Source organism: Trachypithecus francoisi, unplaced genomic scaffold, assembly GCF_009764315.1.
Source record: "Trachypithecus francoisi isolate TF-2019V2 unplaced genomic scaffold, Tfra_2.0 Lachesis_group9, whole genome shotgun sequence".
Lineage (NCBI taxonomy): Eukaryota > Metazoa > Chordata > Mammalia > Primates > Cercopithecidae > Trachypithecus > Trachypithecus francoisi.
Genome location: NW_022681474.1, coordinates 4,048,154 through 4,075,366, shown reverse-complemented (window position 1 = coordinate 4,075,366; position 27,213 = coordinate 4,048,154). Strand labels below are relative to the sequence as shown.

The 27,213-nt window shown below is 44.3% G+C and overlaps 2 protein-coding genes and 1 pseudogene across 5 annotated transcripts in view; 2 read left to right on the top strand and 1 right to left on the bottom strand.

Annotated features, from left to right (window-relative positions):
• Positions 1 to 15,008, top strand: part of OPTN (optineurin) — a 38,037-nt gene extending 23,029 nt beyond the window's left edge. For all 3 annotated transcript variants that reach the window (XM_033208315.1, XM_033208314.1, XM_033208316.1), the window contains 6 exons: positions 1,503 to 1,652; positions 2,029 to 2,122; positions 3,568 to 3,726; positions 8,136 to 8,266; positions 9,581 to 9,660; positions 13,456 to 15,008. In XM_033208315.1, the coding sequence (XP_033064206.1) occupies positions 1,503 to 1,652; positions 2,029 to 2,122; positions 3,568 to 3,726; positions 8,136 to 8,266; positions 9,581 to 9,660; positions 13,456 to 13,577 (736 nt within the window). In that variant the 3' untranslated portion in view covers positions 13,578 to 15,008. The remainder of the gene's footprint in view (positions 1 to 1,502; positions 1,653 to 2,028; positions 2,123 to 3,567; positions 3,727 to 8,135; positions 8,267 to 9,580; positions 9,661 to 13,455) is intronic.
• Positions 15,009 to 15,920: 912 nt separating this feature from the next.
• On the bottom strand, positions 15,921 to 19,671 carry LOC117082795 (annotated as a pseudogene).
• A 2,900-nt stretch (positions 19,672 to 22,571) lies between these two features.
• MCM10 (minichromosome maintenance 10 replication initiation factor) overlaps positions 22,572 to 27,213 on the top strand; it is a 53,954-nt gene continuing 49,312 nt past the window's right edge. For both annotated transcript variants that reach the window (XM_033208312.1, XM_033208313.1), the window contains exons 1-2: positions 22,572 to 22,620; positions 26,051 to 26,135. In XM_033208312.1, the coding sequence (XP_033064203.1) occupies positions 26,129 to 26,135 (7 nt within the window). In that variant the 5' untranslated portion in view covers positions 22,572 to 22,620; positions 26,051 to 26,128. The remainder of the gene's footprint in view (positions 22,621 to 26,050; positions 26,136 to 27,213) is intronic.

Below are 27,213 nucleotides of genomic sequence, written 5' to 3'. Positions count from 1 at the left end.
CCTAATTAAAATACGAATTCAGAAAATACTAATGTTCCAGTTAATGTGTGAGCATGAAATACTTGTAATATGAGGGGATGGGGACTGGAGAACTTCAATTCTACCTCTTAGGGGTATTTGTTAAATGTAGGAGCCTGTGTGAGATCTCTACAAAGCTGTGAGCTAATTTTCCTGTTTTTGACTTAAGCCGAGGACAGTGATGTGAATAAGCATAAAGAAAGATGAAAAGAGCATAAAGATCTTGAGTGACATTTATTTATTTGGAAAAACATCAATTTCAATTCATCATTTCAATCAGTTAATTATTTCAGGCTAACATGTAGATTGAGAGTTTGGCATTTGCTTGTTTCTCTTGATGTAAGAAGTTACCCAAAACTTAGCAAACCTAAGTTGATGTTGTTCGATTGGATTCATTGGCAAACATGTTTCTAGCCCAATACGGAGGTGTGTGTGTTTTCTTGAGGTTATAATTCCCAACACCCTATAGTATTATGGTAACGTGGCAGCTACAACTAAGGACTTTGGACAAACAGACCTAGATTTGACATGTGGGTCTACAACTTATTTGTGTTGGGCAAGGTGTTTATTTCACTTCTCTGAGCCTGTCTTGTCATTTGGAAATTGTGTGTTCTAATTTCTTCTATATACATTGTGTTAAATGGTATGTCTAATGCGCTGGGCATTAATGCTTTGTGCATAGCTGTCATTTATTTGTATTATATTGAAATTCTCGGCCGGGCGCAGTGGCTCAAGCCTGTAATCCCAGCACTTTGGGAGGCCGAGACGGGCGGATCACGAGGTCAGGAGATCGAGACCATCCTGGCTAATACGGTGAAACCCCGTCTCTACTAAAAAATACAAAAAACTAGCCGGGCGACGTGGCGGGCGCCTATAGTCCCAGCTACTCCGGAGGCTGAGGCAGGAGAATGTCGTGAACCCGGAAGGCGGAGCTTGCAGTGAGCTGAGATCCGGCCACTGCACTCCAGCCCGGGCGACAGAGCGAGACTCCGTCTCAAAAAAAAAAAAAAAGAAAAAGAAATTCTCTTTCTCATCTTTAAGAAGACTTAGAGGAACTTCCTTTTTCCGTTATTGAATCTTTGTCAGAAACTAAAGTCTTTGCAATGGACAGAACCTGTAACTTTTTTTTAATATATAAAAGATATCTATGCATCACTACATGAGAAGCACCTTTAGCTAATTACTACTGTGGTCTGTGTGTAAATACTGAAGATGTATCTGTATGACTAGTTAAAACAATTATTCAAAGAGGAAGTACTGCGTGTGAGCTTAGATCTGTATGTACTTTTTGATGTTTAGGCGTAAGGGTTCAGAAATATGGTCAGGTCTAGTAAAGAAGCAAGGAGGATTATGTATTTTATTTTGCATTCATAAACCCTACAGCCCTAAAATTCTTGTATTGTACATAACCTTGGGATTTGTTTAAAAGCCACTGAGTCAGAAAGGAGCATTGTTTATCCTCATGAAACCTTGATCTTTCTTAGGTGTCAGGCCCTTGAAAGGAAAAATTCTGCAACTCCATCAGAGTTGAATGAAAAGCAAGAGCTTGTTTATACTAACAAAAAGTTAGAGCTACAAGTGGAAAGCATGCTCTCAGAAATCAAAATGGAACAGGCTAAAACGGAGGATGAAAAGTGAGTATGCCAAGTCAGAAGGGCGGCGATGGGGTAGAGGAGGGAGAATTGCCTTTTTATACGGATTGGAATTCGGATTTGAGAATCAATTTTTAAAAATTTATTTTTCATTTATCTGAAGGAGTCCTAGGACACTTCTCAGAGGCGATAAAGCTTAAAAGTTTTGCCATAATAAAATTATGCTGATTGTTTGCACTCTGTCTTGATTTTTCAGAAAATATTTTTTTTTGAGAGTAAGAAATGCTAGTAGGTGGTGGGATGATAAAGGTAGGCGAGAAGATTTTTCTACTCGAGTGTTCAGAAGGTTGGGAGGCAAAACTACACGTTTCTCTGACATTTTCCTGAGGATTCCATTTTTTAATATCTTTTTTAATAGGTCCAAATTAGCCATGCTACAGTTGACACACAACAAGCTTCTTCAAGAACATAATCATGCATTGAAAACGATTGAGGAGCTAACAAGAAAAGAGGTATTCACCGCAAAAAATTATTTCCATAGCCTAGTAATGAACAGAAACTCTTAAAGATTTTGTATATAAAATACTTGCATGAATCCTTCACTAAGTCTGGTTTCAAAGGTTGTTTTCCAGTGTATCATTATTTCTTGCATCTAGGGTTTATACCTTCTGATGTTCCACTTATGTGTAATGTGCTTTACAGTGTACAAAGACAGTGTTAACGTCCTATGGTCAGGGATTAAGCACTTAGTGTTTCTAAGGGTAGGTTTGTAGGAGAGCTAAGAGCATGGGCTCCTCTGGGTAGGAAGGGCCATCTGTTTTGTGGAACTATGCAAGGCCAGCGTGCCTGCTGTCAGTAAATTTGGGACCCTGGAATCATCAGCCTGCAGTTTAAATTCATAATAGTGGTGCCAGGTGTGGTAGCTCATGCCTGTTATCCTGGCACTTTGGGAGGCCAAGGCTGGGGGATCATTTGAACCCAGGAGTCTGAGACCAGCCTGGGTAACAGGGAGGCTCTACCTCTACAAAAAATAGAGTTAACCAAGTGTGATGTTCATGCCTGTGGTCCCAGCTCCTTGGAAGGCCGAGGCAGGAGGATCACTTGAGCCTGGGAGGTCAAGGCTGCAGTGAGCTGTGATCACGCAACTGCCCTCCAGCCTTTGGGACAGAGTGAGAACCTGTCTCTAAAAAAAGAAAAAAATTAAATAAATAAATTAGTGATAATGCCAGCATGGTGTGATAGTTTAGAGATCACAGAAGCTTGAGAATTAGAAGGAATCTCTGAATTTTTAGCCTTGTAAATATACTCTTTGTTTTTCATTTATTTTATTTTAGAGAGGGAGTTTCGCCATGTTGCCCAGAATGGTTTTGAACTCCTGAGCTTAGGCAGTCCACGTGCCTGAGCCTCCCAAAGTGCTGTAATTATAGGTGTGAGCCATCGTGCCCAGCAGTTTGTCACTTATTTATTTAATAGAGTAGTGTTCCTCTCTTTGACCTAATAATTTTAAATGTAAAACATGTTTCTTGTTTTCCACTGACTTCAGGCAGAAAGAGTAACAAGTGGAAAAATAACAATATCAACAAGTCACAGCCTTATCAAGATTGGAGTTTGTTACTGTATCCCTGATTTTAGTGTTATCTTCTTGGTTCAGGAACTCATTATTTGTAAACCACAACTTAAGTACAACTTTCTGAATAAGTTAGCATTGCTGATTAACAGACTAGTTAGAGCTGATACATTTTTTTTCCCGCCGTAGAGACAGATCTTACTATGTTGCCCAGGCTTGTCTCATACTCCTGGGCTCAAAGATCCTCCCGCTCCAGCCTCTCAATTCCAGGCATAAGCCACTACACCCGGCCAGAGCTGATAATTAAAAAAATAAACCTTTTTCTAATATTTTACTGAAATAGGCAGAAGTATTTCAAAACCATTCCTAGAATCAGTGTTTCTTTTTCAGTCAGAAAAAGTGGACAGGGCAGTGCTAAAGGAACTGAGTGAAAAACTGGAACTGGCAGAGAAGGCTCTGGCTTCCAAACAGCTGCAAATGGATGAGATGAAGCAGACTATCGCCAAGCAGGAGGAGGACCTGGAAACCATGACCGTCCTCAGGGCTCAGGTGAGGCACCTTCTGAAACCCCAGCTGAGCGAGGCCAGCCCTGACTGTATTCTCGCATGGGAAAGTGATGGTGTTTAGAATGTTTGTAATTTTCTATTTTTTATTTTTTTCACCCATGAATGTATTACAACTTTAAAATGGAAACATTTGGAAAGTGTTCAGTGGATCTTATCCGTTCTGCATTTAGTAGGTAGTTGGATTCTTTCCAGTCTGTGGCATTATGATTGATGTTGCTAAGACATTCCTGTGCATGTTGCTCTGTTCACATGTGGATATTTTATATTTCTGTTGGCTACACACCTAGGAGTGGAGTCACTGGATCATAGGCTCTGCATGTTATTCACTTTTTTTTTTTGAGGTGGAGTTTCACTCTTGTTGCCCAGGCTGGAGTGCAATGGTGGGATCTCGGCTCACCGCAACCTCCGGCTCCCAGGTTCAAGCAATTCTCCTGCCTCAGCCTCCCTAGTAGCTGGGATTATAGGCATGTGCCACCAGGCCCAACTAATTTTGTGTTTTTAGTAGAGACGGGGTTTCTCCATGTTGGTCAGGCTGGTCTCGAACTCCCAACCTCAGGTGATCCACCCGCCTTGGCCTCCCAAAGTGCTGGGATTACAGACGCGAGCCACTGTGCCCGGCCTTGTCATTCACTTTTAACAGGTAATGCCAAACCATTTCCCAAAGTGACTGGGCCAGTTTTCACTCCCATCGACAGAGTTTTCATGGCTCTGCATCTTACCAACACTTCTATTATCGGTCATTTTCCTTTAACCACTCTAGAGGGTATGTAGTGGTATCTCATTTAATTTGCATTTCCCTGATGACTAATGGGAATGAGTCCTTTTTCAAGTGTTTTTGGCCTTCGAGTATCCTCTTTTGTGAAGTGCCTGATCAAGCCTGCCTTTTTTTTTTTTTTTTTTGGTTCAGTTTTTGAGACAGAGTCTTGCTCTGTCGCCCAGGCTGAAGTGCAGTGGTGTGATCTCGGCGCGCTGCAACCTCTGCCTCCTGGGTTCAGGCGATTTTCCTGCCTCAGCCTCCCATGTAGCTGGGACTACAGGCACGTGCCAATATTCCTAGCTAATTTTTATATTTTTAATAGAGATGGGGTTTCACCACGTTGGCGAGGCTGGTCTCAAACTCCCGACCTCAGGTGATCTGCCCACTTCCACCTCCCAGAGTGCTGGGATTACAGGCATGAGCCACTGCGCCTGGCCTGGCTTTTTAAAAAAATGTAATGACTTCTGTGTATACTGCACATATAAGCCCTTGTCAGTTATTTTTGCCTTTTCACTCTCCTAAAGGTGTTCTTTGAGGAACGAAAGTTCTTAGTTTTAAGGTAGTCCAGTATATCAGCCTTCTCATTTATGATTAGTACTTTTTGTGTCCTGTTTAAGAAACTTTTATTACCCCAAGGCCAGGAAGATACTCCCTCTGTTGTCTTCTAAAAAATTCGTTGTTTTACCTTTTACATTAAGATGTACAAACCATTTGAAATTGGCTCTTGTATATAGAAAGTGAGGTAAGGGTAAATATTTATTTTTTTCCTATATGAATATCCAGTTAACTTGGAACCATTTAAGCCATCTTAAGTGCTCTGCTGCCCTCTTCATCATAACTTGTGTCAGCATGTGCATGAGTCTGTTTCTGGATTGTGTTCTCTTTTATTGCTCTACTCATATATCTTTGCTCTGGTACCATGCTGTCTTATTATAAAGCATCAAACTTTTTTTTTTTTTTTTTGAGACAGAGTCTAGCTCTGTCACCAGGCTGGAGTGCAGTGGCGCGATCTCGGCTCACTGCAACCTCCACCTCCCAGGTTCAAGCCATTCTGCTGCCTCAACCTCCCGAGTAGCTGGGACTACAGGCGCCCGCCACCTCGCCCGGCTAGTTTTTGTATTTTTAGTAGAGACGGGGTTTCACCATGTTGGCCAGGATGGTCTCGAACACTTGACCTCATGATCCGCCCGCCTCAGCCTCCCAAAGTGCTGGGATTACAAGCGTGAACCACTGTGCCCTGCCAGCATCAAGTTGAATGGCTGGATCATAAGTTAGGTCCATCTTCCAGTTCAATAAATATTACCAAGCTGTCTTCCACAAATGCCTAACCAAAGTTATACTCTCACCAAAAGATAAGCACTCCTATGTCCTCAGATTCTTGTGTTATTTTAAAAACCTTGGCCAATCTGATGAAGGTGAACATGTTAGTTTTTGATATACTAATGTCAGCAGTTTGTTATTCCCTACGTATAGACTCATTATCACCAACTACCCAGAGTAGCTGACCCCTGTGGAATGCCGGCAGTTGACTGGCACTTACAGCTTGAATAGAGCCTCAGCTCTTCAGAGCATTTCCTTGTGTAGGTAACTCACGTTATGGGGTTCTTCCACTCTGCTGCAGTCCTGTATTTTCGCCCATTTTAGACATAGACATTTGTTTTCTCTTGATGGATACTCTTGCTCATTCATTCAATAACTCCTTTTTTTTTTTTTTTTGAGATGGAGTCTCGCTCAGTCGCCCAGGCCGGAGTGCAGTGGCGCGATCTCGGCTCACTGCAAGCTCCGCCTCCTGGGTTCACACCATTCTCCTGCCTCAGCCTCCCAAGTAGCTGGGACTACAGGCGCCCGCCCCCTCGCCCGGCTAATTTTTTGTATTTTTTTTAGTAGAGATGGGGTTTCACCGTGTTAGCCAGGATGATCTCGATCTCCTGACCTCGTGATCCGCCCGTCTCGGCCTCCCAAAGTGCTGGGATTACAGGCCTGAGCCACCGCGCCCGGCCCAATAACTCCTTTTTTGAGCACTTATAATATGTCAAACACTGTTCTTGCTGCCGGGGATATAGGAATGGACAAAACAAAGACTCTTTTCTTACTGGCTCAAAGCTAGTTAAGTGATAGAAGTGAGACTAAATCGAATTTAAGTCATACTCCGAAACACCCGTGATCCGTCACCAACACTGTGAGATGCTGAACCACTCACAATTGACAGGAAATCCCTTAAAACGATCTCTTTATTACACACTTTTAAGTAACTATAGTTTTGATAGAATATTTAGATTTTTATTAATTCTACTTTTAAAATAATGGATAATAATTTATATCTCAGAACCAGCAAATTTGAAAAGCAAATTTTAAACATAGAAAGTTAAAAATTAGTATTAAATTCCAATACCAATGGAACAGTTCACTCAGTTAGCTGACATCACTAAATATTAAAACACTATCAAGTGTTTTGTTATTTATGATTTTAAAATAATTATTTGATTTTTAAAATGTGTTGTTTTGTTTTGTTTTGAGACAGGGTCGCACTCCTGTCACCCAGGCTGGAGTGCAGTTGCATGATCGCGCTTCACTGCAGCCTGAATTTCCTGGGCTCAGGGGATCCTCATGCCTCAGCCTCCTGAGTAGCTGGAACTACAAGTGCATGCCATCATGCCCAGCTAATTTTTTGTATTTTTAGTAGAGATGAGGTTTTGCCATGTTGCCCAGGCTGTCAGCAAGAGGCCTCAGTTCCTCACCATGTGGTCCCCTCCAGAGGGATGCTTGGGTGCCCTCATGTCATGGCAGCTAGCTTCCCCCAAAGCAAGTGATCCACCAGAGAGCAAGGAGTGACAGTGTCTTTTGTGACCTAGTCTCAGAAGCCGTACACCATCACTTCTGCAGTATGCTAGAGGTTACACAGGTTGGCCTTATTCACTGTGAGAGGGAAACATACAAGGTGATGAATACCAAGAGGCAAGGATCACTGTAGCCATCTTAGGAGGCTGGTGACACACAGGGACGTGGATTGAATGTGGAAAAGTCCATGGGAAATGGTCTTCTGTCAGGTTCAAATGCTGATTTGGCCACTTAACAAATTTTCCCAAGATGAAAAGCCATTAAGTTTGTAAAATGGGGATAGCAATTCTATATTCTCAGGATTTTTCTTAAGGTAAAGTAAGAGAGTAAATGTAAAGCACCCAACATAGGACCTCACACATGTTTGGAATTTAATAAATAGCATCTATTTGTGATGATTATTCTTTTAAATTTAGCTTAAGACCAGCCTTCATAAATACACCTGGCAGAATGAATAAGCCATTTATTGTATTAAGTTGATCCTGAGTTGTTTATTATCTAAAAGTCCAGATAATTTTGCTGAATTAATGATACCTACAGTATTTAAACTACCTATATCAGTACAGTTGCGGGATTTTGTTGTTTAAAGCACACACACAAACACAGTTTGTATCTGCTATTGGAATGTACCTGGAAAGTCATGGTCATTATACTGTTTTCTCACAGGATGATGCATCAGTGATTCACAAGCGCTATTGTTCAATAAGGATACAGCACTACCGCCTCATGGCATAAACACTATAGAGAATCTGCATTCTTCTGGGTACTAACTTCTGTATCTTTTTTTCCTCTAACAGATGGAAGTTTACTGTTCTGATTTTCATGCTGAAAGAGCAGCAAGAGAGAAAATTCATGAGGAAAAGGAGCAACTGGCATTGCAGCTGGCAGTTTTGCTGAAAGAGAATGATGCTTTCGAAGATGGAGGCAGGTAAGGAAAAGACAGAGGAGGACCCAGAGCTCACATCAGCATGGCTGGAGAAGGGGTGCCTGTCTAAAGACACTCCCGATTTGAACTATAAGAATAGCTCGGCGTCAGTTGAGGCTGCAATGAGCTGTGTTCGCGCCACTGCACTCCAGCCTGGGTGACAGAGCGAGTCCCCTGTCTGAAAAATAAATAATAATTGCTTCACTTATGCTTCATGTGACCATGTTCCCAACACTTAGTTTGTCTTACAGGAAAGCTTGACAGAGACTTGTGGGAGCTTGATCAAGCTCCTTGCTTTTAGATAAGCAAGGATTTTGATTTTTAAAATGTTGTTTTGTTTTTTGAGGCAGGGTCTCACTCCTGTCACCCAGGCTGGAGTGCAGTGGCATGATCTTGGTTCACTGCAGCCTCAGCTTCCTGGACTCAGGTGATCCTCATGCCTCAGCCTCCCGAGTAGCTGGAACTGCAAGTGCGTGCCATCATGCACTTGTAACAATAATGTCGAGTGTCCTGATGAGCTTATCTTGCCATTGTCATGGATAAAATATTCATAGCACTTTAAATTCCTGAATATACTTTAAAAAATACTGCCAAAAATTACTTCTGACTTTTAGAAATTTATTTTGAGAAAGTTATAAAACACAGCAAAATACAGAGAATAAAATAACAGACTTTACTATGTACTCCATCCTGCATTGACAGCTGCTTGTATTTGCTCCAAGTATTTTTTTACTAAAGGAAAAAGGGAATTGTAGATAGAGTTGAAGTCTCCTTTGTTCCCCATCCATCATTATATTCCTTTCTTCCTTTACCTTGTGCTGTTAGGAATTTGGTGGGTAGCTTCCCCATCTGTTTTATACTTTTACATATCACGCATACACACACCCCTAAATCTCATCTCAAAACCAGATAATATTGATTTCTCTGTGTTTAAGTTACAAAATGATCACTATAGGTATTGTTCTCCAACCTACTTTACATAATATTGTGATTTTGAGCTCTCTGTTGATATGTGCGGATGTAATTTATTATACTTCATTGCTGTATTTTGATTCATAAGTATGCCACTTCTTTCTAATCTGTTTCCTATTGATGACAGCTGGGTTATTTCCTGATATTTTTAACCGTAATTATTTACTTCCACAACGTAGTCTCCTAGTGCCAATAGCATTTAAAACTAGAATTAGTCTGGTTTTTATGAACCTTGGCAGTGTAGTTTGAGTCTTTTTTCCCCTACTTCTGTTGACTGTCTGCTCAGCATTGTCATGTTTCGGGGTTGTAGAACACCACACGTCGTGTTGCTTTTCATCCCGGCAGGCAGTCCTTGATGGAGATGCAGAGTCGTCATGGGGCGAGAACAAGTGACCCCGACCCACAGGCTTACCTTGTTCAAAGAGGTAAGTCCTGTGTGATCCTGGCTTTCCAGGAAATAGCTATCCTATGAAAAAGATGCTCGAAGAAAACTTCCACTTCATTCTCTACAATGGATTCCAAATCAAGGCACCAAAAATACAGCACCCGTGAGTCTAATTTCCACAGCTCTCCTGTCTCCATCCATTACCCACCAAATCCCGACCAGACCCTTCACCCTGCCAGAGGGTGCCTGGCACAGCCACACTTTTTCTTTTTCTTTTTTTTTTTTTTTTTTTTTTTTTTGAGACAGAATCTCGCTGTGTTGTCCAGGCTGGAGTGCAGTCGCGAGATCTCAGCTCACTGCAACCTCTGCTTCCTGGGTTCAAGCAATTCTCCTTCCTCAGCCTCCTGAGTGGCTGGAATTACAGGTGTGCGCTGCCACACCCTGCTAATTTTTGTATTTTTAATAGAGATGGGGTTTCACCGTGTTGGCCAGGCTGGTCTCGAATTCCTGACCTCAACTGATCTGCCTGCCTCGGCCTCCCAAAGTACCGGGATTACAGGCGCGAGCCGCTGTGCCCGGCCTGCAGCCACACTTTTAAACCGTGTCTCCCTCTGTTCTCTTACAGATATTAGCCAGACTGAATCATCCCCTTGAACGTGTCCCAAGAGCCTGTATTTGCTTGTATTAGTGCCCTTCACATAGACACCCTTTTCTTATGCGTATTCCTGTCTTCCTCCCGTCTCTTTCTGGTGACTTCTTACCCCATCTTTAAAATCTATTTCAAACTCCATCTCCGTGAACTGTTTCCATTTTGAACTTCCAAAGTACTTTATTCCTCTATGTTGGTACCAATCTGCTGTTGTTTTTTTTTGAGACGGAGTCTGGGTCTGTCGCCCAGGCTGGAGTGCAGTGGCCGGATCTCAGCTCACTGCAAGCTCCGCCTCCCAGGTTTATGCCATTCTCCTGCCTCAGCCTCCCGAGTAGCTGGGACTACAGGCGCCCGCCACCTCGCCCGGCTAGTTTTTTGTATTTTTTAGTAGAGACGGGGTTTCACCGTGTTAGCCAGGATGGTCTCAATCTCCTGACCTCGTGATCCGCCCGTCTCAGCCTCCCAAAGTGCTGGGACTACAGGCTTGAGCCACCGTGCCTGGCCCCAATCTGCTGTTTTATAGGTGTTTTTGTGTTCTAGGTAGATATTTAAGTACTTTATTTTTATTTCTATTTTTATTTTGAGACAGGGTCCTACTCTCTTGCCCAGGCTGGAGTGCAGCATCATCATGGATCACTGCAACCTCCACCTCCCGGATTCTAGTGATTTTCCTGCCTCAGCCTCCCAAGTAACTGGGATTACAGGTGCACGCCACCACACCTGACTAATTTTGGTATTTTTAGTAGAGACAGGGTTTCACCATGTTGGCCAGGCTGGTCTCAAACTCCTGACCCCAGGTGATCTGCCCATGTCGGCCTCCCAAAGTGCTGGGATTACAGGCATGAGCCACCACGCCCGGCTAATTTTGTATTTTCAGTTGAGACAGGGTTTCGCCATGTTGGCCAGGCTGGTCTCAAACTCCTGACCTCAGGTGATCCACCCGCCCCGGAGAGGTATCCTAGAACAGAACGTTACCTTCTCAGAAGCAGAGGCAGTGGTCTCATTTATTCAGCAGACACTTTTGAGCCCTTCGGGATGTGCAAGAGGCTCTGCTTATGCTGGGAGTCAGACAGCAGAGGCAGCCCCGGATCCTGACCCCTCTTCTGTGGCAGTGGGGTGATTAGAAAGCTCCCTGCTTTAGAAATCACGCTTTATGATTAATACATATAACTTCAGAAATGCTTCTTAAGGCTGCTGAACACAATCTCAAATATTCATACATGTTACTACATCCAAGTAATGTACTTAGAAGCAAATAAAGGTTGCCTCCAAAAACAAACATTTTGAAGGTCAAACCAAAGTCCAGGCTGAAACCAAAAAACCAAGATGGTTTGCATTGGTCCAGAAAGATCAGAACAGAGAGATGCCTGGGAACCAGAAATAATTTCCTGCAGTTTGTATGGATCCAGGACCTAGCTAGAGTCAGGGCTTATTTCAGACATGCTCTGATTGAGGCTTGAACCTCAGTACTACTCCAAAACTTGGGGAAATGACAGGGTGCATTGTTCCGTCACTCCTCCTTGTAACTTTACGTAGATAACTCCTGTTCATTCTCAAGGCCCCTCTCAAGTTAATCGGTCTCATCTAGGAGGACTTTCTGCACCAAGATCTAAACTAGGGGCCCTTCCCTTTCTCCCATGGACGCCCTTGCACCTAACACTCACCTGGCTAACACTCGTGCCTAACACCTTGCCACGCCACTGCTGCCACATCTGCTGCCTGGCTTCTTCACCACGTCTGTCTCCCAGCACACAGCAGTGTCTCTATACATCCCAGAGGACTCAAAAGTGTCTGCTGAACAAATGAGATGATTGCCTCTGCTTCTGGGAAGGTACACTCTGTTCTAGGAGACCTCTCCTGGGCTCTGTGGATTTCTTTCTCCTCATTCCCTCCCTCTTTTTTTTTTTTGAGATGGAGTCTTGTTCTGTCGCCCGGACTGGAGTGCAGTGGCCGGATCTCAGCTCACTGCAAGCTCCGCCTCCCGGGTTTACGCCATTCTCCTGCCTCAGCCTCCCATGTAGCTGGGACTACAGGCGCCCGCCACCTCGCCCAGCTAGTTTTTTGTATTTTTTAGTAGAGAGGGGATTTCACCGTGTTAGCCAGGATGGTCTCGATCTCCTGACCTCGTGATCCGCCCGTCTCGGCCTCCCAAAGTGCTGGGATTACAGGCTTGAGCCACCGCGCCCGGCCTCCCTCCCTCTTTTGCTTATATCCTCATTTATCCCTTTTCTTCTTTCAGATATCCTAGTATTTACTAGAACATGCATTGTCCTGTACCTAGAACTGAAACCATGTATTTTCACATACCTTGAAACTGGAATGCAGTTTAAATCCTAAAAGAATGCACCAATACACCTGTAATCCTGGTACATGGGAGACTGAGATGGGAGGATCAGTTGAGGCCAGGAGTTCAGAACCAGCCTGGGCAACATAGTAAGATCCCATCCCTACAAAAATTTTAAAAACTAGCCTGCTGTGGTGGCATGTGCCTGTAGTCCCAGCTATTCAGGAAGCTGAGGCAGGAGGGTCACTGGATCCCAGGAGTTAGAGGTTGCAGTGAGCTATGATTGTGCCACTGCACTCTAGCCTGGGAGACAGAGTAAGACTCCATCTGTCAAGAAAAAAAAGAAAAGAAAAGAAAAGAAAAAAAATCCTAAAACAGGCCAGGCACAGTGGCTCACGCCAGTAATCCTAGCACTTTGGGAGGCCGAGGTGGGCGGATCATGAGGTCAGGAGTTCAAGACCAGTCTGGCCAACATGGCAAAACCCCATCTCTACTAAAAATACAAACATTAGCTGGGCATGGTGGCGCACACCTGTAATTCCGGCTACTCAGGAGGCCAAGGCAGGAGGATCACTTGAACCTGGGAGGCAGAGATTGCAGTGAGCCAAGATCATGCCACTGCACTCCAGCCTGGATGACAGCAAGACTCTTGTCTTGAAGAAAAAAAAAAAAGAAATCCTAAAATAATAGGGAAGCAGGTATCATTTGGAGAGATTTTTCTCTCTATATGCATCATGATGACTTCAGTTAGAGACCAAACACCTGGGCTCATGTCCCACTACATATTGAATACAAAGTTGAACTGATATTAAAACTCACCGTCTGTTCTTCAAGTGAAACAAACAAAACTGCCTGCAAAATGGAACTAATGGAATGATATTTCATTTCCTGCTTACTCACAGGAGCTGAGGACAGGGACTGGCAGCAGCAGCGGAATATTCCGATTCATTCCTGCCCCAAGTGTGGAGAGGTTCTGCCTGACATAGACACGCTACAGATTCATGTGATGGACTGCATCATTTAGGTGTTGATGTGTCACCTCCCCAAAACTGTTGGTAAACGTCAGATTTTTTCCTCGAAGAGTTGTCCTTCTGTGTTACTTGTTTTTCACTCAAATATTTTACCTCATTATTATTGTTTTAAAAGAAAGAAAACAGTCCGGGTGCGCTGGCTCATGCCTTTAATCCCAGCACTTTGGGAGACCGAGATGGGGTAGATCACTTGGGGTCAGGAGTTTGAGACCAGCCTGGCCAACATGGTGAAACTCTGTCTCTGCCAAAATTACAAAAATTAGCCGAGCGTGGTGGTGCACGCCTGTAGTCCCAGCTACTCGGGAGGTTGAGGCAGGAGAATCGCTTGAACCCAGGAGGTGGAGGTTGCAGTGAGCTGAGACGACGACACTGCACACCAGCCTGGGTGACAGAGCGCGACTCCATCTCAAAGAAAAAAAAAAAGAAAACGTACCTGTTCTACATAGAACACCTTTGGTGGAGTTCCATCAACTTGCAAAGTGAAATCCTTACCTACCACCACTCTTCTGCTAATAACTTTAGCATTTTTTATGTTTGGTTGATGCCAGCAGCTGCACTGCTCATGCAGTTAGCTAGCATGTGACATCATGCGACAAAGTTCATGTAGTTAGATGGAAGAAACCTCACTGATTAATTTTAAGAACCTTTTAGGGATGCAGGAACAATGAAGGTGACCACAGATTACATCAAGAAAAATGTTTTTGAAGCATTTTTAAAAATGAACTATATTGTTATGTTTCTTCATTTAAAATGGATCTATTGGAGGTTATGTGTGTATGTTGTAGTTTTATTGCAGCCATAATAATTGTACCGAAGTTTTCACATAGGCACTGTGAGCCTTTACTTAATATCACAATAAGTGAAAAAATATTGGCATCGATGAAATAGATAACATTGGCCTCACTGGATCTCTTTACCCATTCACAGTGTAAAGAAGTTACCTTCATTCTTTCATTGTACCTGCAGGCGTATGGGCTTGTACAGTAGATAATTAATTTCTAAAAAGAACAGCTGCCTATTTTCTTCCTAGGTTAGGTTATATCTTCATAATCACAAGAATTAGTGATTGCAAAATAAAATTTTGTTTATGAATCTTTTACATTGTTTATATATGATTAATATCATCATATGTATATTTTCTGTATTAAACTCATTTGGCTTCATTTAAGCTGAATACTTAGTCACGTATCTTTCGTTAGTTCTATGAATATGAGCAAATCCCTTTACTAGAGCCCATTATGTGCTGTTTGAATTAGAAGTCATCCTTGCTGAGAAGGTGAATAGGTAGGGATTTGCCTTGTTTTGTAAGTCTACAGTATGCCAAGAGTGAATAACACTGGACCGGCTGTAAAAGTAAACAGTGTATTTATGCATTGAGATACTAAAGCATTTAAGAGAAAATTAAAAGATCTCTTTTGTTTAAATTTGTCCTAAGAATCTCTCCTAGACAAACTTGACTACACACACACACATCAATAAGAATCAAAATAGTTCATTATATCTTCATGCCAAGAGAACACATGATACAAATTCAACAGCAATTTCAATTAAACGAGTCCCCTATCACACCTCAGGGAGAATATTTGTTAAAGACATTTCTAAAGTAACTCTGACATTTTTACTTTTCTTTGTATTGGTTTCTAATGTAAATTTTTTCCCTTATCATATTATACTGGAGGAAATATATTTCTATAGTCTCCTAAATAGAGAAGGAAACCAAATGGTTTCACATTTAAAGTTGTTGGACATAATCCTTTTACTTTGTTCAAGTCAAAATATCCAGCCAATCCAGCTCTGAAATACTAAAATGAATGGACTTACTAAGCTTGTGACCAAATCGTTTGTTTAATAGTTGGAAGAATTACAAATGAAGGCAATTTCATGTAGACAGTTTAAATTAAGGCTGTTGTTTCCAGCTTGGTAAATGGCTTATAAACTCTGTGCACATCTTATCTCATTTATTTAGTCTGCTATCCCTTCAAAGCCTCTGTTCCATGTGACCAGTTAACTATACCTCCTCGGAATTTTGTGTCTGTGTGTGGTAAAAATACATAGTTGAAGATTACACTCTTAACAAGTTTATGACTATCCTGGATGGTATTGTTAACTGTGTGCACGTTGTTGTTCAGCAGATCTCTAGAACTTTTTCATCCTGCATGAATGAAACTCTCCACCCATTGAACTGCAGCCCCCATTCTCCCCTCCCCAATCCCTGGCAACCACCACTCTCCTTTCTGCTTCTATGAGTTTCACTACTTTACATACCTCCTATAAGTGGAATTACATAGTATTTTTCTTCTGTAACTGACTTATTTCATTTAACATAGCTCCCTCATTCAAAGCATAACTTCCTGGATGAAGGTTTCAGGCAAAAGCACCTGGGAAACCAGGCCTTTACCACTCGTTTTCCCCTTGCTGCCCCCCCAGGCCCCTGGTCCTGTGCCTCCACCTGCTGAGCACCGTTCCATTTGCCGACACTCTTGTGTTAGCCTGGGAAACATAAGGTAGAAGAGCCATGGGGACTCTGCTCGAGGGTGGTATAAGGTATTTGAAACCAAGCGTCTTCATTAACCCAATCCACATCACAGAGAGGCAGCATGGGTGCCCCTAGCCCAGTGGCCGGGCTATTTGCTGCTACAATAATGGATTTCTTATAAACCGTCAGCCTCCTGAGTAGCGGGCACCACAGGCTATTTTTTAAAAGAATTTTTTTTGTAGAAGTGGGGTCTCACAATGCTTCTCAAGCTGGTCTCAAATTTCTAGGCTCAAGCAGTCCTCCCGCCTCAGCCTCCCAAAGTGCTAGGATTATTGGTGTGAGAGGAATCCCTTTCTCCCCTTGAAGATAAATCAAGCGGTGATGAACTCCCTGAGCTTTATTTGCCTAGGAAGGTCTTTATTTCTCTTTCATTTTTGAAGGACAGTTTGACTGGACATAGTATGTGTTACTTGGCAGTTTGTCTCCTTCTGCACTGTGAATATATTATCTCACTCCCTTCTGGCCATCTGGCAAGGTTTCTGCTATGAAATCCACTGTTTTATGAAGGATCCCTTGTTCGTGACAAGTTGCTTTTTGATTTTGAAATGACTCAGTGTGGATGTCTCTTCCTACCAGTGTCAAAGGTGTGTGAACCAGAGCAACTCCATCTTGAATGGGAGCTGGGTACAATAAGGCTGAGACCTAGTGGGCTGCATTCCCAGATGGTGAAAGCATTCTAAGTCACAGGGTGAGATGGGAGGTCAGCACAAGATACAGGTCATAAAGACCTTACGGATAAAACAGGTTGCAGTAAAGAAGCCGGCCAAAACCCACCAAAACCAAGATGGCAACGAGAGTGACCTCTGGTCGTCCTCACTGCTACAGTACCACCAGCACCAGGACACTTTACAAATGCCGTGGCAACATCAGGAAGTTATCCTATATGGTCTAAAAAGGGGAGACAGGAATTGTCCAGTCCTTATTTAGCATATCATCAATAAATAACCATAAAAATCAGCAATCAGCAGCCTTCGGGGCTGCTCTGTCTATGGAATATCGATTCTTTTCATTTTTGAGACAGAGTCTTGCTCTGTCGCCCTGGCTAGAGTGCAGTGGCGCGATCTTGGCTCACTGGAACCTCTGCCTACTGGGTTCAAGCGATTCTCCTGCCTCAGCCTCCTGAGTAGCTGGGATTATAGGCACCCGCCACCGCACCTGGCTAATTTTTGTATTTTTAGTAGAGATGGGGTTTCACCACCTTGGCAAGGCTGTTCTTGAACTTCTAACCTCGTGATCCACCCGCCTTGGACTCCCAAAGTGCTGGGATTACAGGCATGAGCCACAGCGCCCTGCCTATTCCTTTGTTTTCTTAATAAACTTGCTTTCACTTTACTCTGAGGACTCACCCTGAATTATTTCTTTTGTAAGATCCAAGAACCATTTGTTGGGGTCTGGATCGGGACCCCTTTCCTGTAACACCAAGACTGAGTTCTGTGCGGCCTTTGCTGGCCTCTCTCCCAATTGTAGGGATACCCCAGACTGCTGTCCAAGCTCCCTTCCCTCACTCAACCCTCCAACCACACAGAATGGCCACTTCTTGGAATGACAACCAGAGAGAGAGGCCCACACAGGTCTCTGAAGCCGGCTTAGGGCTGTCTGGGTAAAACATCCCAGGGTCCCAGGACCTAGAGCTTTGACCACATGGAGCTGCCCAGGTTTCAGATGGATACATCCCCTTGACCCTGGGACTGGTCATCCCGAGGGGAGGGGTGCAGCTGGAAGAGGAGGAGAGCTGGGCCCTGCGAAGGGCAGGCCCGGGCCAGGGTGCCCTCTTGCCTCAGGCTAGGGCCAATTCTGCTTTCTGATCTACCCTGACTGCTCCCACTGGGTTCCTGTCTTTGGCTTCTCTTCTTTGCCTCAGCTGCTTAACCCTCAAATGTTTGTGCTCCCCAGGGTTCTGGCGTTTTGCACCAGAAGTTCTTAATTTGGAGAGGAGTCTGTAGATGGGCTTCAGGAGAACACCCGTATCCCTTGAAAGGGCGTACATAAACTTGAGTGTATGCATGTGCATTTTTCTAGGAGGAAAAAACCCTCATCACTTTCATTTTATATATATGTATTTTTTTTGTAGTATTGAATGCTTGATTTTAATAGTAAATAAAGAACCACATTGATACTGATGCTCAATCTGTCTCAGATGTCATACCTGAAGGTTCAAAAAACTGACCCTGTAACATCCCAAACACTGAAATCATAGACTGTTCTAGTTGTGCTTTCAGTTTGGAAGATAAATATGTAATTCTAGAAATCAAAATGAAAAACCAGAACTTCATACCTTGTGCAAGCATGTTAAATTCCAAGAATGGTGCTATGTGGTAAAGCTCCATGGCTTCTTCTGCCCTGGTCATGTTTGACTTCTCTGCAACAAGAGCCTGAACTTCACTGAGACTCCCCACAGAGGGGCTACAGTGCAAAACAGAGAGGTCCACCATGTCGGTATACATACAGTGTAATACCACTTTTGCGTATTTTTTTTGGTATAATGGACTCATCTAATATAATTCTTGTGGGAGTCCTCAAAGTTCTGTCTGTGATTTCTTCAACAGTTCGTATTCTCCTTTGTAATAAATTTTGAAAAAATGGGGACCATGCAGAAATAACAGCCTTGTGGGCTTTGAGCTCTTCATCTAAACAGTTCTGATTTCCACCAAAAGCTTCAACCAGTTCAGAGTCTGAAGAAAAACTAAGGACGACATCATAAGAACACATGTAATCAAAGAGTCCATGCATATCTACATCAAGGGAATTCTTCACTAAGCTGAACAAGGATATCAACATTTTGAAACCCTGAGTCCTCCATTCCAAACTCTCCCGTATAAAGGTAGTATAACAAAGCAGAAAACATGGGCATATCAATACCAGCTGTATTGATGTCCATTATTATCTCTGCCCCATACTCAGGTGAGGAAGAAAGCAGCATTTTAAAAAATGGACACCTTGCTGCCAAAATGGCACAATGAACAGGATAACAAATTTCTTGAAATATGAAATCTACATCAGTATGATACTTACACTCCTAAAGATCATTCATATCTTTCTGCAATGTCTGGGTTTCCGGCCTAGCCAAACTGGCTTGTAGAGAAAGCTCCTTTAATGCTGGCGTTCCCTCATATTCCTCCATTAAAGCATTGACATCTCTAACATCCCACTCAGAGAGGAGTTCTTGCATCTGCTTGGCATGATCGGCAGACGTATCAGATTTTCGACGCTTAATTAAAGTGGCAGGGCCAGAAGTCCTCTTTTTTTTTTTTTTTTTTTTTTTTTTTTTTATCTTGTGGTTTCTCTTTGCCACAGTCAAGGCTATACAATTTTGGTTTGCAACCACAGCCTTGCTGAGAAAAGGATGACGTCCCTATCAAAGTCTATTGGGCCTGTGAATTTCCCCCTACCCTCGGGGAACGTGAATGAAGATAATGAGATGCATTAGCACCCATTTTCCTCAGTCACTCGGACATTGGGTCTGCGGGTTCCCCAGAGTATAATCCCAGAGGCCGTTAGGAAGCTTCAACCCTGGATCCAGGTGCCTCTTTTCATTCATTTCTATGAGAACAGAGCCATTAGACCTGACTTCAGTGCCTGCCACTGGAAGTGGGAAAGACCGTGGGCAGCCGGACACACGGACTGTACATTCTGTAAGAACTACACAGCAAGGATCCTAAAGGGTTTATTAGACAGTCTGCCCTTCGTGTTCCGTGGGTTCCGCAACCATAGTTCAACCAACCCGGAGGCTCCTTCCGCCGCCGCCGCTGCTGCTGCTGCCGCCGCAGGGACCGCTGGCGTCGCCTCCGCAGCCTCCGCGCCAGCACCTGGCGCCATCCTCCTCCCACCGCCGCCGCCGCCCTCTCCTCTCCTGTCAGTAGCTCAGGCTCCGGGACTGCTCCAGGTTTCCCTCGCCGCTATTCTGACTCCTAGAGGGAGCAGGAGGGACTCGGCTTGGTCTCTTTTTTGTTGTTATTGTTTTTTGTTTTTTTGAGAGAGTTTTGCTCTTGTTGCCCAGGCTGGAGTGCAATGGCCAATCTCGGCTCACTGCAACCTCCCACCCCGGGTTCAAGCGATTCTTCTGCCTCAGCCTCCCGAGTAGCTGGGATCACAGGCATGCGCCACTACGTCTGGCTCATTTTTGTATTTTTTAGTAGAGATGGGTTTTCACCATGTTGGCCAGGCTGGTCTCAAACTCCTGATCTCAGGTAATCTGCCCGCTTCGGCCTCCCAAAGTTCTGGGATTACAGACATGAGCCACCGTGTCCGGCCCACTTTTACTATATTAGAGGGCTCTATGATAAACACCCTCTACCGCCCAAAAAAAGGTTAAGGACCACTGCAATATGGGCTCTTTTCTTTAGATTTCATTTTAGGTAGATGTTGATGCCTGTCAGAGCTGTTCTTTTTTGGCCTTCGTTTGTATTCTAAGGAGAGTACAGACCTCTCCTTAGAACCCCAGATCTGGAGATCAAGCTGGGGGTTCGCTACCGTGCCTTTCTCATTCTGAAATAGAAAACTAAATCTATCTTCTCCCTAAACCTGTTCCATTCTTCCTGTCTCCTACTTCAGTGCACAACCTCAAAAAGTACCCTATTGTATAAATCAGAAACAGTCATCCTAAACCTGTCTCCCCATTCCCTCTCTGCTCCCTTCTCACTAATATCTCCACATTCAATAGATGTTTTTAAAATATAAACTCAAGATTTTATTGTCTTCATAATAAAAGAAAACATGATACTTAGAACTGGATCACTTGGCCATTTCTCTTCTTATTTCCTCCCAGTTCAAAATGCTTGCATCTTTTAATAGCCAGCATTCTCTTAGAGCTGCAGCTGGGCTCAACGCACTCAAGCCTTAGCACAATCTTCTGTAGTTAGCCCACGATGGCCACTGTTAGTTAGCCCACGATGGCCACTCTGCTTCCTGTCATAACACCGCTTTCCCTGGGCATACAGAGAATCCTTGTCCTTCGTGAACTGTGTCACTTTGTGGGGTTGGTGCTTGCCACACTTCTTAGAGAAAGTCCAGCGGGTTCATAATGTTTGTGTGAGCGCTATTGGCGTGGAAAAGCCACATTCAATGGATTTTTAAAAATCTCTTTGCATAATTGTTTCTCAAAATTACCTCCACTTCGTTTCTCAATGTCACCACTATACTAATTCCAATAAGAAGTGCTTGATTCCTCATTTAAGGAAGGTTTGCGGGTTTAGATTGATTCTGTTTCTGACTCCTTGCATGGAACTGGATGCAAAGAGGACCTGGAAAGTCAAGGTGAAGAAAAGAACTTCGGAGTACTGATCAGAACTGGTCAAGGAATTTCTGCATAATGGCTAAGAATAAATCTATGACGAAGCTTTTTAAAAATAACTAGATGTAGTGATGCATTTAAACACACTTTTTCAACTTGATTGCTAGAGTTCCTCTATTACTATGAATTTTTAACACTAGCAGCTCTCAGAAATGGTTTTATTCCTATTCCTGAGCCAATATAGGCTTAAATAATATAGGCATAAATAATAGGGCTGCGCTCATAAATGGAGCAGTAATACTCCATGAGGACACAGGAAAAAAGTCAAAGTAGATGGCATCAGGACTGTTTATCTTCAGTCTTCCTAAAGTCGATTTTAATTGTTCTGACAATGAAAGTAGATAGTGGATAGAGATACGATCTTACACCAAAAGGATTATTAGTGGGGGAACTGCAGTGCCTGAATAGTGTCTGCAAGGAGGAAAACGGGAGGTGGGAAGACTCAAAGTGGTCATTTGGTCCGTCAAAGTCTCTTCTGCTATCAATCCCTTGAAATTATGTAAAAGCTAAATGTTATTCTGCATTTAGAAACTATGTTCTTATTATTATATACAAACACTATTTTTTAGAATGTAAATACATAAAGAGATCTGAATTTTACTGCAAAAAAGTCTGTGAAAGATATGGTCTGCTGATAAGTTCTCTTCAGCCCTGACGCCCCTTAGAAGTCCCAAAAATCTATGGACCAGGAAATACTCGGGAAATGGTGGTTTCAGTGTAAAAGATGTCATCTACCCTTTCCCTCACTGCACAGATGGTGAAGGGGAAACTGAGAGAGATAAGTCACTTCCCCAAGGTCAGACAGGGTAAAAGTGGACCGGATCTGTTTGGTCCTGAGCCCAAACATTTCGAATGGACACAAGGCTGACAAAGGAACAGTCGGTCCCAGAGCGTCAGGAGTGGGACCTGTGGACCACAGGAAAAATACTGGGTGGGACGACTTAAACTTCCAGGCACCAGGGGGCGCCAGATACTCTATTTTACCTAAAGGAGTCTGGCTTCTACCGACAGGAAGTTCCCTTGCCCCCAACAAAGAGGGCGCCTAATGACGTAAACCAATCCGATTGCTCTGCGCGAGGGCCCGGGGTTCGCTGACGTAGCCAATCAGTGCGGCCCCACAGCCGCGTGCGTGTGACGTCAAGGCAGGGGCGGAATCCGGTTGGAATTTTGGCGGGTTAGTCTGTGTACCAAGAAGGCCTCCCGGTACCGGGTGAGGAGCGCCGGCCCCAGGCATGCGGGTGATCCTTGGGCGGCGGGGCCGGGGCCGCCTCGCACGTCTGTGCGCGGGTTGCAAGGGATCTGAGGGCGAGAGGCGCGGGGTCTTGGGAGCTCGGGTGGGCGCGATCTGGATTTGGCGGCAGCGCGGGACCGCGCGGGGCTGGCATGGCCGGGCCGGGGGCTGGGAGTTGCCGGCCGTCTACTAAGGAACCGGGTTCTTCTTTTTAAAAGCAACCTTTTAAGTGCTTGCCAAGTGCTTGCCGCCTGGGCTTTCTTTTATTCATTCATTCATTCATTCATTGATTTCTCGTATTCATGATTTGCTAATGATTGTTGAACGCGGATGGTGTGCAGGACTGGGATCACATTTCCTCTGCCTTCACGGCGCTTACAGTTTAAAGGGACGAGCAGGCAATAAACAAATGCACGACAGTGGACGACTCAGGGTCGTCCAGAAGGTCTCAGAAAGATGAATAAGTGGAGACCGAAGGGCGAGAAGGGCCTGGGGGGAGCTTTCTTCCAACAAAGCCTGAGACCTCAAAGCAACTTAGTGTGTTCCAGAAAGTGGAAGCGGGCTGGCCCGGCTGGAGCATTGTTTTGGGTGTCTGGGTAGGTAGAGTTGGACGTGGTGGATTGTGGAAAAGGTGAGGGAGTAGAAAGCTTGGAAAGGGAGAGAGAATATGAATCATTGCCTCGCGGGCTTTGCAGATTTTGTTCTAAGGGCAATGGAAAATCATTAAAGAATTTCAACGAAGGGATCCCCATGAACTGATTTATGTTCCTAAAAGGTTACTAAGGAAAGGGAAGGTTACTGTGGCTGTTGTATGGAGACTAGATTGCAGGGGTACAAAGAGACCAGCATAGAAAGCTAACACAGTCATCGGGTGAAAGCTTGATGGTAGCTTGGCCTATGGTTCTGGCAGTGAAGTTGGAGAGAAGTGGTAGATTTGAGCAGTGTTTTGGAGATGGAACCACAGTACTTGTCAGTGGCCCTGGATTTGAGGGCGAGGGAGGGTGCACAGTTTCATTTTGGGGAAAGGCGAGGCAGGTTATAGACTTGAACAAGACAGTTTGCTCCTAACCCTCAGGAAGCTTACTGTCCAATAGATTCCCCAGTAGATAGCCCAGTGTGTGGCACATGAGGGGGCCGTGGAAATGTTTGTTGAATGAATTTTTTAAAAGCGACCAGCCGTGGTGGCTCACGCCTGTCATCTCAGCACTTTGGGAGGCCCAGGCGGGCGAATCACTGAGACTAGTCTGGCCAAGACGGTGAAACCATGTCTCTACTAAAAATACAAAAAATTAGCTGGATGTACTGGCTGGCGCCTGTAATCCCAGCTACCCGGGAGGCTGAGGCAGGAGAATCACTTGAACTCTGGAGGCGGAGCTTGCAGTGAGCCGAGATCGCGCCACTGCACTCCAGCCTGGGCGACAGCATGAGACAACATCTCAAAAAAAGAAAAAAGAAAAAGGCCGGGCGCGGTGGCTCAAGCCTGTAATCCCAGCACTTTGGGAGGCCGAGACGGGCGGATCACGAGGTCAGGAGATCGAGACCATCCTGGCTAATACGGTGAAACCCCGTCTCTATTAAACAATACAAAAAACTAGCCGGGTGAAGTGGCGGGCGCCTGTAGTCCCAGCTACTCGGAGGCTGAGGCAGGAGAATGGCGTAAACCCAGGAGGCAGAGCTTGCAGTGAGCTGAGATCCGGCCACTGCACTCCAGCCTGGGCGGCAGAGCGAGACTCTGCCTCAAAAAAAAAAAAAAAAAGAAAAAAAAAGGCCGGGCGCGGTGGCTCAAGCCTGTAATCCCAGCACTTTGGGAGGCCGAGACGGGCGGATCACGAGGTCAGGAGATCGAGACCATCCTGGCTAATACGGTGAAACCCCGTCTCTATTAAACAATACAAAAAACTAGCCGGGTGAAGTGGCGGGCGCCTGTAGTCCCAGCTACTCGGGAGGCTGAGGCAGGAGAATGGCGTAAACCCAGGAGGCAGAGCTTGCAGTGAGCTGAGATCCGGCCACTGCACTCCAGCCTGGGCGGCAGAGCGAGACTCTGCCTCAAAAAAAAAAAAAAAAAGAAAAAAAAAGGCCGGGGGCGGTGGCTCACGCCTGTTATCCTAGCACTTTGGGAGGCCGAGGCGGGCGGATCACAAGGTCAGGAGATCGAGATTATCCTGGCTTAAACGGTGAAACCCCGTCTCTACTAAAAATAGAAAAAATGAGCCTGGCCTGGTGGCTGGCGCCTGTAGTCCTGGCTACTCGGGAGGCTGAGGCAGGGGAATGGCGTGAACCCGGGAGGCGGAGTTTGCAGTGAGCCGAGATTGCGCTATTGCCCTCCAGCCTGGGTGACAGAGACTCTGTCTCAAAAAAAAAAAAAAAGCGCCTTTGGGAGGTAAAGGCAGTCGAATCACTTGACGTCAGGGGTTCAAGACCAGCCTGGGCAACATGGCAAAACCCTGTCTCTACAAAAAACTCAAAAATTAGCCGGGTGTGGTAGCACACACTTATAATCCCAGCAACTTGGGAGGCTGAGGCAGGAGAATCGCTGGAGCCTCAAAGGCGGAGGTTGTAGTGAGCCGATGGCACCACTGCACTCCAGCCCCAGTGACAGCAAGATCCTGTCTAAAAAAAAGAAAAGAAAGCACTGTAATCACTGTAATTAGTTCTTTGACATTGAACTTGCCAAAGAGCACATTTAAGTTAAATAAGAGCCTAGAAAATTTTATACTTTTTTTCTTGCAGTTTAAAAAATCATCTTAAATGAAAAGAGAAGTGCACACAGTGATAACAACTCTGTCTTAATTAGCTATGCTGTTTCTCTGTGCTTTGCTGACAGTATTGAATCAAAATCATGATTGTCAATAAGGCTGCAACTAAGCAGAATCACACAGTAAGCTGCCGTGGATAATGCAGATGTCAGGTGTGTTACAGTGAATAAAATGAGAGAATAGCCTGATTTAGATCGACCCCAATAATTCGTGTGTGTGTGTCATTTTTTAAAAAGAGACCAGGTCTTGCTATGTGACCAGGCAGGTCTCAAACTTCTGGCCTCAAGTGATGCGCCCATCTTAGCTTCCCAAAGGGCTGGTATTACAGGCGTTGAGCCACCATGCCCAGCCAACCCCAATAGTTCTTCCTCATAATTTATCTCATCCATGTAATCCAGTGTGATACAAACTGCTCTGCATCTCAATGAATTTCTGTAACCTTAGTTTAAAGACAAGTAAAAGTGAGCTGGTTACATCCAGCGAGGGAGATGGCATTGGCGGTGTGGAGAGAGGAGGCGAGAAGTGGTCAGATTCTGGATGATTTCTGAGGTTAGAGCCCAGAGGAGTGGTAGGATTCTGGGTTTGGTGGAGGTGTGCGTTGTGAGCGAAACAGAAGAATTGAAAGTGACGTTTCTAATGTTGATTTCACACAGCCAAGATTCTACATTGCTCATCTCCTGGGCACCTGAGCCTCCGTTGAAGTTTCCTGTCGTAACTGTCCTCTTGACAGCATGGATGGTAAGGCCTGGCAATTTTCTGTTTCTCTGTTTCAAGGAAAACTACCCTTTTGTCCATGGACTTGTTATTTATTCTACTTGTGTAATGGTGAAAATGCTCCCCAGCCCTCAGGTGTTGTCTTAGAGGTTCTGAAGCAATCTCCTGTCTCACAGAGGTCACTGAATGTTACTTTATCAGATGAGATTTCTTCTGGCAACAGTGATTGTCTTTCATAATTACAATAGCTGGTAGGTGTACATTGGGCCAGGCACTGCTCCAAGATTCTTATGGAAATGAACTGATTCAGTCCTCAGGCAAACATATTTTATAGGCAGGAAAACAGGGATGTTTAGTAACTTGTCACAGTTCAAGCTGGCAGAGCAAGGCTTTAAACCAGGTGGTCTGACTTCAGAATTTACATTTGATAATGAAATCTGTTGAAGTGATTTTAGTGTAGCTCTGACTTAAGTTTTTATTAATATAATCCTTTCTAATTTTGTTCATTTTGCAAGGGGTGTATACAAAATGTTTACCTAGAAAAGAGGTGTTGCACTAATTAGCAATCATCTAAAATGATTGTGCTGGGCTGGGTGCAGTGGCTCACGCTTATCATCTCAGCACTTTGGGAGGCCGGGGCGGGAGGATTGCTTGAGCCCCAGGAGTTCAAGACCAGCCTGGGCAATAGAGTGAGACCTCATTTCTATTTTTAAAAAATTAAAATGATTGTGCTGGTTGTGAAGAGATCTAGTTGCATAATCGAACTCATAATCTGAAACTGGATTTTTTAAAATTCAAACGTATGACACTTTGCCCTTTTAAAAAAAACTTGAAACTCCTCACACTGTGATGCACAGTGGCCCCCGTCATCCCCCCGAGAGGTGTGTTTCAACACTCCCAGCGGATGCCTGCAACCGAGGATGGTACGAACCCCTAGGCATGCTGCGTTTTCTCCCCTACATACATACCTGTGATAAAGTATAGCTTATGAATTAGGCCATAACAATAACAATACTCAAATGGAACCATTATGACAATATACTGTAATAAAAGTTATGTGAATCTGGTCTCTCTCTAAAGTATCTTTTGCACTCTCAAAATA